Below are 10,159 nucleotides of genomic sequence, written 5' to 3'. Positions count from 1 at the left end.
AAAGAGAGCTTGGAGCATAAAAGATTTCGCATGATAAACGACAGGGTTCACGACACGGTGCTTGTAAATGAGATGTTGGCACCCTCTAGCGGACACAAAATCGAACAACACCAATCAATGCTGGAGAGACGCGGAATTCTCCAATCTTATTTCAAGTACTTCTTGATATCTTCGTTTTGCATTTTTATGATCATTCAGGATCAACAAGCAATGGTAAATAATGGTAAGATGCCGTTTTTCTTCAGCGTTTTTATTAAGAGGGAAAATTCAGCACATATATACGTGTATATATATGTATATAATATGTAGACGCCACACAGCAAATATTTTGAAGGAACTGGAGCCACTGGCAAATCATTGCAACAGAATGCTCTTCTATTCTTCTACACGCAAATAGGAACATGGGACAAATAGTTGGTACAATTGATTTGTATTATAGAGCAACAATTGCCTAAAACTGACATACATTTGAAAATGGAAAATCATTTCTAAACATTATCTGTACTACATTATGGACACCAGGAGAGGTCAAATCATCCTATCTGACAAAAAAAAAAAAAAAAAAACTTAAAAAAAAAAAAAAATGTTAAATGAGAAGTGGAAATACGAGGGGGGGGGGTGTCTTGACTTACTGTGCCATAAATCTTTGCTGCACACTAACCAAAGATGATGGGAAGCTTTATTTTATTTCATAGCTATACTATATTTAAGTTGAGAGTTATTTTGAAACGTTTCAAATCCAGAGTAATTGACACTCAGACCAAAAAGTGGGAGAGATCTCGGAGTAGAACCTGGAGGCCAAATGCCACCACAGCGGAAATGGGCCATGAAAAGCAAGCTGTTTGTTGCTACTTTCACCATAACATGGTTGGAAGAGAAAACCATTTCTCTGCTGCTCCCTATTGAATTGACTCCTCTCTGTGTGCTTTATATTTCTCTCTCTCTCTCGCTTTCCCTAGCTCCAGGGAGTCATCAAGAGCATCGTTTTGAAGATGTGAACGACCTGAAAACGCCTATGTGGACGGGAGAAGTGCATGAAGGCCTTGCAGAAAAGGCTGGAAACGTGTCCACAGGGATGACGTCCGACTTGTGCTTTGCACTGGAAATGGTCGACAAAGATGAGAAGTCTTCTAGAAAGTGGAATAGCTCCGAGGGTAATCTTCATGAAATGTTTCACAGACATCTTCAGCTTATTGAAGAAATAACATCATCTAAAAACATGCTTGAGCCACGCTGACTGACGATTGCTTGTTGCTTCCTACTGTATTGTGCAACTCTGTCCGTTAGCATCTTTGGAGCGCAAGCGCAGCTTTGGTTTGTAGTTTTCCAGGAAAAGCAGCTGCTTTGAGTTGAAAGCTCCCCGACGCTTCCTGAAAAACAACATTCATCATGATGCTTGCCATGCCAGTGAGTGAGGGAGGGAGGGAGCTAGGTAGAGAGAGAGTGACGCACGTCCATTGAAGAGATTGCCCAAATGACCAAAAAAGGTGCCATTGGGTCCTCGTGTACTCACAGTCTTATGAAGTGAACGGCATCTTCGTATGCCATCCCGCACTCAATCAGAGCAATGGCTACCAGCACTGGAGCTCTGGGGGAAGAAGAGAAAAAAGAAAGTCCAGCTGTCCGTTTTGGAATTTTGTCGCAGCAGCAGCAGCAGCAGCAGCAGCTTCATTTTAGGAGACTGATTCGATTGACTCAAATGACTGACTATTTTGAAAGCCTGCCGCTTTAAATGTGACGCAGTTAGGCCTTGGTGGATTGTTACGAGTGAGCTTCACGCCGCCAATAGATTGATCACATCTGACCAATGAAACGCGTCACAATGGACCAATAAATGGGTCAGTGTTCACGCTACATTGGCGGCGGCGGCAGTGGGATTTGTGGCCTGGCATGAGGGCAAACGTACCTTCCCAGTCCAGCCACGCAATGTACAGCCACGCAGCAGCCGGGCTCGTCTCGAAACTTGCTCTGCAAAAGACTCAGCCAATCGTCAACCACTTGATCGGGTGGGGAAGAGCCGTCTTCAAATGGCATATCCTGAAACAAAGGCAATGTGTGCAAAGAAAAAAAAAAAAAAAAAAAAGGGGTTAGCCATCTCAGCCAGCCAGCCAGCCAGCCAGCCAGATGATCCCTTTAAGCCCATGACACAACTCTGGGTAAGCATGAAAACGGACAGCTGCGGGGACGTGCGCAGCGGCAAGTTCTTAAGGCAAAAAACAGGGCCGTGGCCCGCCAGGAACTCAGTGCACATCTGATTTCAGCCCCTCACTCACCAGGACCCGAATGCCTTCCTGTTCCACCGGTGCCTTGTCGTAGGTCGCGGCGCACACTCTTACCAGGGTGTTAGCGCCATATGCCTTTAGATCCTTTGGATCAATACACAATTCAGTATGACACCAAAGCATCCTCTCAAAGCTACTATTCAAATGGGCTCTTACTTCTATGAACCTCCCGAGCTGTGCATTGGTGGGGTTGTGCGTGATGAGGAACCTTAAATTGTCATAAGAGATTTCCACCGGGGCAAGTCGATTCATTTTGACACCCACAGAAGTGTTCCACTTGATGGCGAATGGGTTTGTTGAATGCAGGTTGAATGGGAGCGAAACTCTTTGACTAAGTGAGATGGGAAACTTGGGAGCAAATGAAAAAAGATCAAGCCGGCCTTCAAAGGTCAATCCATCCACAGAAGTAACTCAAATCGAGCAACCGATGAGAGGGAAAAATCAGCAAAGCCTCAGCTGTTCCACCAGAATTTCATGTGCTTTGACACAACAACAGGGAAGATCTGCAAAGACAGCGTGTGTTATATCGTTTTACGATGACTATTATTTAGCCCTCAGACCTACCAACCCACCTACCTACCTACCTACCTACCTACCTGTGAGTATATGCGTGCGTGCGTGCGTGGCAACGTTTGCTTTCGTCTTCCCGGTGGTTCACTTGTCCACAATGAGCAGCAGGTGTTGGGCTTGGCAGAACTCCCTTTCACGCCTTGCAACTGCCATACATGAGCAGCCTGGGAAAAGACAACAAAGAGAAAGACAATAGCACAGATATATGGGAAGCTCAATGGCTATCCTTACCGCCTCAACGACTGAGGGTGTCTCTGCAAGGAAAACGACTCGAAGGTTGCTCTTTCAATTTGGGTTCAGAAATACCTTTGATTGTATTCTTGGTGGGACAAGTGCACAAATCACCACTAGTTGCGGTGCCATCAAGTTCTTAGCGGAGAGAATGAGGGGACGTTTCTGAGGCTTGACAGCAGTCAATGCGAAAGGAGTAAAGACTCACTGTGATGTGCGCTGAGGAGACCGTTCATTGAGCACGCACACGACAATGTGAAGGCTGTTGGATGTGGACACACCATTGATGAAGATGCTGATGTTTTGCTTCTGCTCACGGCTGGCAACGGCCTGCTAGCTTGATGCTAAGCTGCGGGCGGAGCAATAGAAAGAAACCACATTAGCTGAGGGGAGCTTGCAGCGACAACGATCGAGTGAGCGTTGTTTCATCAAAGTCACCTTCACAAATAGCCACGTGCGCTCTTACAAATATTTGAAATGCGATGGCGAACGCATTTAGAGCACGTTGACAAAAATCGATGGAGCTGACACGAGTGACATTGAAAACCACTCACGGTTTCAGGGTTTTCTTATAGACATCGAGAGCACGTCAAGGGACAAATAGGTCCGATAAATGACTTCCAAAAAGGGACTTCGAATTGTACTCGACTTAACCGAGTTGCAATGTAACGTTAACGAAGCAGCTGACGTGATACTTACTACACGACGACACTCGACGCAAAAACATGGCAGCATGTAAAAACAAAAAGAAAGAGAAAGCTTGATCAAACATCACTTACAGTTAACTCGGACCAAAGAGTTTCCAAAAAGGCGGATCACAAAAACCAGACGACGTTCCAAACAAATACACGCGATATGGCCAAATCAATCCGTGAAGAGCTTGCTACGCCCACCTTCTTCTTTTTTTCATTAAGATGACGGATGGCAAAGTGGTACAATAGCGCCGTCTTGCGGACGGGAGTGTGAACAGCACCTAAAGAGACTGGGCAATAATCACCCTGTTTTTAAGGAGGGAAGGAGGGAGGGAGGGAAGGAGGGAGGGAGGGAGGGAGGCAAGGAGGGAAGGAGGGAAGGAGGGAGGGAGGGAGAGACGTCCAAATGTACATAGATGGCTTGATAAACACCAGCAAGTCAAAGAGTCCTATTTACAGGCTCTTTTTGACTTCATAATACAGTGTTTAGCTAAACAAACTCGACTACATTGAGAGGTACTCTAAGTAGGTGGGTATTGGAATGATATCATTTCCAAAAATGAGAAGAGGATTCTTTTTGTATTCCTATATTGTGTTCCTACACAGCTGGAGCCCTTGAAACATTTGAATACTGTGTGGACGGGTGTGGCTCTGTGGCACACGCTTCATCTCCACAAAGTCATTTGTGGTTAAATCAGGAAAAAAAAAAAGAGGGTTTACATTTAGTTTCATTTTCCCCTAAACCATACAGACTGATTGCTTCTTTCCCTTTCCTTGAGATGTTGAAGCCTGTCTGACAAGACAGGGCACGTGTATATCTCGGTGCGTGCGTGCGTGCGTGTGTGTTTGTGTGAGATGACGTAGAAGCCTCTGAATCTGGTTTGGCAAGATTTGTGGAAAAGGCGAGCAGGAAGAGACAGTCCCTGAAAGGCGGAAAAGAACTCAAGAGTTGTTCACAGCTGTTTCACAGCCTAGACTAAGATGCCGTTGTAAATTGATCGATACTTTCTTGTTTGTTTGGGGAAATTTCTCTTTGGAGTTGAAGGAAGCTTTCAGCACTAGGTAAGTTCAAATCTGCTTTACTGGTTTCACTGTGTCTGTCCGTGGCAAGCTCAACATCCATCCTTCTCTGAACAGAAACACGAGTGAATGCTTTCAAAGTTTGTCTTACGGCTTGTTTTTTTACATCTAACGTTGTTTGTTTGATTGGGAGAGTGTACGTTACTATTGGTGTTGCCTTCCATTCTTTGGCTGTGACTGACTTCTGAGTTAGAAAGTGATTCAAATCATTGTCATTCATCAAGACCTTACAATCAAATGACGATGACATGTTTTGTCGCTCAGATTTGGTTATGGGGGTCAAATTCATACTGTACGTTGTTAGATGACTTGACATCTTGTCAATCGAGCATCACTGAAGGTCAATGCCAAGGAGAGCCCGAGTTGTCGGCTTGAAACAGAATCGCTCTCAATGCTGAGCCTTGGCTGTTTGGGGGGGGGGGGAATAGAAAAAAAAAATCTTGTGTCAGTTCTTTCAAAGCAAACCATTGCGTGGGTGAGCCGTGACTAATTCACGGATAAAATGCCTGTTGCACCGTGGAGGCTATTCAATAAGGATTTCCCTCCCCTTTTTCATACTGGAACCTTCTCTCTTGTCAGCAATGTTCCAGGACTGTTGTCACAAAGTCTGTATAGTAAGCCAGCATCTTTGAAAAGAGATGGCTTTTCGATTGAGTCGTAGCCTACGGCTCACAATCATGACCTCAATCAATCACCTGTTTGGAGAAAAGTATCTCGCTCTCATTGTTTGTAGCACAAAAACGTCTTGGTGTTTGACCAGGGGTGTGTCGACTTTGTATATCCACACTTTGTGCCCCCTGTTCCGCTGTGACAAACTTCAATGATAATTGAAGGTTATTTTTTGCTTTGTCAGATGAGTATGAAATCAGTTGTGAGGCACCCACCCACCCGATGCATGTGTCACGCGCCTTTTTTTCTCTTGGATGTTTGACTTGCTGTGAAGCACTTGATGCAAGTTTGTGCCTGCCTGCCAGGCTTTTGTGTCGCGCTCTGACGTCAGAGCGAGCGAGCGAGCGAGGCGCGGCGCGGCGCAGCCGATCCTTATTGACGCCGATTCTGTTTCTTGTATTGTCGAGTCAAGTCAAGTCAAGTTTATTTGGATAGCCCTAAATCGCAAGCAGGGCTTCACATAGACAAAAATCTCAAAGCGTCTCAAAGCATCCCCTGATCGCAAGCTCCCAAAAGGGCAAGGAAAAAGTCCAAAAGCCCCTAGCTATTGCCGTGCTGTTGCCAGGAATCGAACAATGACGGACGGGGGGGCTTCTAACTTTGTTTCCCTTTCTCTTACAGGCGGTGCATTTGTTGCGGTTTTTCCTAACCTCGACAAGTTCAGGCCGCAAGGATGAACTGGTCGGGACTTGAAAGCCTGTTGAGTGGAGTCAATAAGTACTCCACCGCCTTTGGGAGGATTTGGCTGTCCATGGTGTTTGTCTTCCGCTTGCTCGTGTTTGTGGTGGCAGCGCAGAGAGTTTGGGGCGACGACAGCAAAGACTTTGTGTGCAATACGCGACAGGTAAGATGGGGCCGGCGTTTGACGACATTTGCTCACTTCTACCTCGGTCCCAAAAAATCCAATCGGATGCTCGTCGTAAGTGGCTTCAAGGCCTTCTCCGGCCGATCCGTCCGTATCGCCAGCGATTGGCATCGTCGACGGGACTTTCGGAACGCTTTGTCCGACGGGTCGGCCAGCCGTGACTGGGTTGGCAAGCGTCTCTTTTGTCGAAGCGGAGAAAACTCTTTGACGCGTTTGACTTGTTTTCAGCCGGGATGCACCAACATCTGCTACGACCACATCTTCCCCATCTCCCACATCCGTCTGTGGGCACTGCAACTGATATTCATCACCTGCCCGTCCCTACTGGTGATGGCTCACGTCAAATTCCGAGAAGAAAAGGACAAGAAGTACGTGGCGTCGCACGAAGGCTCTCACCTGTACGCAAACCCCGGCAAGAAGAGAGGAGGCTTGTGGTGGACTTATCTCCTGAGCTTGGTCTTCAAAGCCGGATTCGACATGGCCTTCCTGTACATTCTCTATCGGATTTACCACGGATACGATCTGCCCAGGTAAACAAACGGCCGTTCCTTTTCACGCCGGACGAGATTCGCGTTTGATGGCTTTGGCTGTAATCACGTCTCTCCGGCTCAGATTATCCAAGTGTTCGCTGGAGCCGTGCCCAAACACGGTGGACTGCTTCATCAGCCGGCCGACGGAGAAAAAGATCTTCATGCTCTTCATGGTCACCTCCAGCGCTCTGTGCATCTTCATGTGCATTTGCGAGATGTTCTATCTCGTCGGCAAGCGCTTGGTCAAAAGATTCAAGGTCCGCCGCGAGAACCAGAGGATCATGTTTGCCGATCAGCACGAGCTCACCAACATGGCCCCGCCCAGGTCGCTGTACAAAGAGACGGAGCGCACGCTGACTGACACGAACCAAAGCAAAAGTATGAAAGAGAAGAGGAGGGAGGTGGGTGAGATCACAACGCTTTGATCTTTTCTTATGCCCTGACAAAGGTCAAAGATTGGATGGATATACTACGTCTGCACGTACCTATCTATACACCACGTTGACTGACTGACTGACTGAAATGAAAATGTTGGAGATCCCACCTTGGCTGAAGGTGGACAACTACGGGTGCAGAAAATACGACATGTCACTGAACTGTCATGTGAAATCTCAATATCTCACGTGAGCCCTTGCTGTTGAACAGAAATGTCTTCCCGTCCGTACACGAGTCCAGGGGTATTTGAACAGTGAGCGGATTCTCATGATTTTGCCTCTATAAATCATCAATTCATTGAAGTTATTCCAAAGAGATATTTCATTTAACATGATTTTTCCCCCAAATTTGCATCCACCTATGACAAATCATAATTGTTCAACTCCCTGTGGACCTCTGGTAATGAATAAACTTGCTTGACGTCAAATGTACAATGTTTATAAGATGTACTCCAAAAGTAATGTTGATAATGAGTGAGCTGTTCACAAGTAGCTCCAAAGGTCCCTCAGGTCACGCTAATTGGCAGAGGGAATTTTCAAAGCGAATATGCACACTAGAGGGTGCCACACACACACCTCTATTAAAAAAAAAAAAAAAAAAAGACATTCCCAGAAGCCAGGCAGGCGGGCGGGCTTGGCGGGCCTATCTAGTGCTGCCCCATAACGCTTCATTTTGGCATCTTTTCCGCCGTGACAAAGTCAGACACAACGCAAATGGGAAATAATGTGTGACGACGACCTGGTTCTTGGAACAATCTGACTGAAGACCTCCTGTTCAGACTTTGATGTACTTATTTCATTGTTTGCCAAAGGCCCGCTGCCGCATGTTTCTGAATTCCTTTTTTAATGCTGTCGCCACCTTATCGTTGCCGGCATGTTTTAGACGGAGCCTATTTTGTGCTTATTTATCAGACCTGCATATTACTTGGCTCCACATCCAACATTTAGGGGTGTTAATATAAGAGCCATGTGTGACGATGTCATTCATTCGATACAATGCTTCACTTTTACGGGTCCTCCACGGATGAAGCTCTGCTGGATGTGAGTGTTTAGAAATGGTTTTCTTGTTTCTCATTAAAAGTATGTGACAAAACAAGGAGAGCAGTGTGCTTGTAGACCTCGTGAAAACAAGAAATAGATGAATGCATAGTATTCTAGGAGCAGACAATAAGACAATCATAAATGGAAGTACCCAGTGCCATATCGCTCGCTGTACGTACGTACGTACGTATATATATATATGATCATCAGAAGCTTGCTAAAACAACAAATGTTCTGGTGGCCTATTCGAGCAGGATACATAGGAGGTATTTGCAGGTGTACCACTCATCATTATGTAACCTGTCTTCCTACTGGCTGCCAGTTTTCCACAGGGGGGGTGCATGCGTGTGCGTGTGTGCGTGTGTCTTAGGCGGGACACACACGCACACACACACGCACACGCACGCACACGCACACACACACGTTACACACCAATCAGCAGCGCTTGCTGTGATAGCCCACATTGCTCCTTTGTGTGAGCTGCAGCCCAGGTTTAAAATAGCTCTTTTACCATGATATTTGGGAGGCTGTTATATCATCACCTCTTCCCGGTACCCTCTTCCACTTTCTCACTTCACTCACGTCAATCTCATACGTCATATGCACATTCTCTCTTTTGATATTGGACTGTAAATGCAATTGTAAGATTTGTTTTCATTGCAAGCAATATGTTTGTGCAGTCTTTGCTTGTTGCTGAATTCAAAGAAGCTGTCTGTATGTGCCATAAGTACATGCCGGGACGTGGTAAATATTCATCCTAACTGCTGATGACGATTAAAACAAACAAGAAAAATAGCCCCGCAGCAGCAGTATTTATCAAAAGATTGAGGCGACCTTGAATCACGCGTGTACGTGTGAGTCTTTGTGTTAGATTCTGCAGATATTCAAACCACTAGCACCCACGTAGAAAACATTCACATGGACAATCAAGAAGAAAAAAAAAAAAAAGGCTTGCAAGCACCCACCAAGCCACCCACACACACTCATACACACGAGCGCGCCCACAACTACACGGCAATATGAAGGAAATTGTTGGGAGCAAAGAAGGGAGCTGTAATAGCGATGGGCTTCACGCGTTACATAAATGGCTACGGCACTCGTTCCAAGGCTGAATTGCAATCACTCGCTGCGTTTCTTTCGTGGTCACTGCAGACAGAGCAAAGCAAAGCAAAGCAAAACAAAGCAAGGCAAAGCAAAGCAAGGCAAAGCAAAGCAAAGCAAAGCAAAGCAACACGGCAGACTGAAGCCGACGACTCAAACACCGGTTTGCTTCTTACTTGCTCTGGCAAAGAGACACTTTGGAGCAGATTGCTTCAAATTGTGACAACCTCAGCCTTCAAGGATATCAAATGCTGCTAGCCTACCCCCCAATTAAGAACTCATCCCTTTGGAAAGGAGGAATGTACTACTGATTCAACCTTTGACCCCAGCTCGCTCAGCTCTTCTCTTATCTTGAAGACGTCATTTCTATGATCCTGTTTGTCCTATAGCAAAAGGCTGTGATCTGGTCCAGTCATCCCCTCGGTGCCTGAAGAACTGGCACATGAATTAACTATTCATCAGGTAGTCTCACGCTCCGGCAAATGCTCTAATTAATCCGCTTGAAATAGATGGCCAGACCTACATTACTGACACTGGGCCCCATTCAGACATATGTACATTGCATCTCAAACAGATGGTGCCACGGGCTATCAGAGAGAGAGAAAGAGAGAGAGAGAGCGAAATGGACCTTCCTGACCTTATCGTTCAGGACGAGAGGTGGCTG

General features: G+C 46.1%; 2 protein-coding genes across 3 annotated transcripts; one reads left to right on the top strand and one right to left on the bottom strand.

The window, feature by feature from the left end:
* Positions 1 to 234: 234 nt before the first annotated feature.
* LOC148384763 (protein tyrosine phosphatase type IVA 2-like) lies at positions 235 to 4,021 on the bottom strand. Of its 2 annotated transcripts, none has more exons than XM_088356423.1 (8): positions 3,863 to 4,021; positions 3,292 to 3,432; positions 2,879 to 3,016; positions 2,439 to 2,785; positions 2,274 to 2,366; positions 1,907 to 2,037; positions 1,514 to 1,588; positions 235 to 1,370 (listed from the first exon to the last, which is right to left on the bottom strand). In XM_088356423.1, exons 4-8 carry the CDS (start codon positions 2,532 to 2,534, stop codon positions 1,259 to 1,261), a joined length of 507 nt encoding a protein of 168 aa, XP_088212549.1. In that variant the 5' UTR covers positions 2,535 to 2,785; positions 2,879 to 3,016; positions 3,292 to 3,432; positions 3,863 to 4,021; the 3' UTR covers positions 235 to 1,258. The 2 variants fall into 2 exon arrangements, with proteins under 2 accessions (XP_088212549.1, XP_088212550.1); XM_088356424.1 differs by lacking the exon at positions 3,863 to 4,021 and adding an exon at positions 3,783 to 3,801.
* Positions 4,022 to 4,660: 639 nt separating this feature from the next.
* Positions 4,661 to 8,449, top strand: LOC148384762 (gap junction beta-4 protein-like). The gene is made up of 4 exons (XM_088399922.1): positions 4,661 to 4,837; positions 6,146 to 6,368; positions 6,618 to 6,919; positions 7,002 to 8,449. Exons 2-4 carry the CDS (start codon positions 6,198 to 6,200, stop codon positions 7,342 to 7,344), a joined length of 816 nt encoding a protein of 271 aa, XP_088256048.1. The 5' UTR covers positions 4,661 to 4,837; positions 6,146 to 6,197; the 3' UTR covers positions 7,345 to 8,449.
* Positions 8,450 to 10,159: the final 1,710 nt, after the last annotated feature.

This window comes from Syngnathus floridae, chromosome 16 (assembly GCF_059516105.1).
Source record: "Syngnathus floridae isolate MCC-2025c chromosome 16, RoL_Sflo_1.0, whole genome shotgun sequence".
Taxonomy (NCBI): domain Eukaryota; kingdom Metazoa; phylum Chordata; class Actinopteri; order Syngnathiformes; family Syngnathidae; genus Syngnathus; species Syngnathus floridae.
This window is presented reverse-complemented; position numbering and strand designations above follow the sequence as displayed.

Bases quoted from the DNA above. Each gene is read 5' to 3' on its own strand.
- LOC148384763 (XM_088356423.1), bottom strand. From the start codon at position 2,534: ATGAATCGACTTGCCCCGGTGGAAATCTCTTATGACAATTTAAGGTTC. The intron at 2,367-2,438 runs GTAAGAGCCCAT...ATTGATCCAAAG, and splicing joins AGCTCGGGAGGTTCATAGAA to GATCTAAAGGCATATGGCGC. The intron at 1,589-1,906 runs GTACGTTTGCCC...TTCTTCCCCCAG, and splicing joins TGCGTGGCTGGACTGGGAAG to AGCTCCAGTGCTGGTAGCCA.
- LOC148384762 (XM_088399922.1), top strand. From the start codon at position 6,198: ATGAACTGGTCGGGACTTGAAAGCCTGTTGAGTGGAGTCAATAAGTAC. The intron at 6,369-6,617 runs GTAAGATGGGGC...ACTTGTTTTCAG, and splicing joins TTGTGTGCAATACGCGACAG to CCGGGATGCACCAACATCTG. The intron at 6,920-7,001 runs GTAAACAAACGG...TCTCCGGCTCAG, and splicing joins CACGGATACGATCTGCCCAG to ATTATCCAAGTGTTCGCTGG.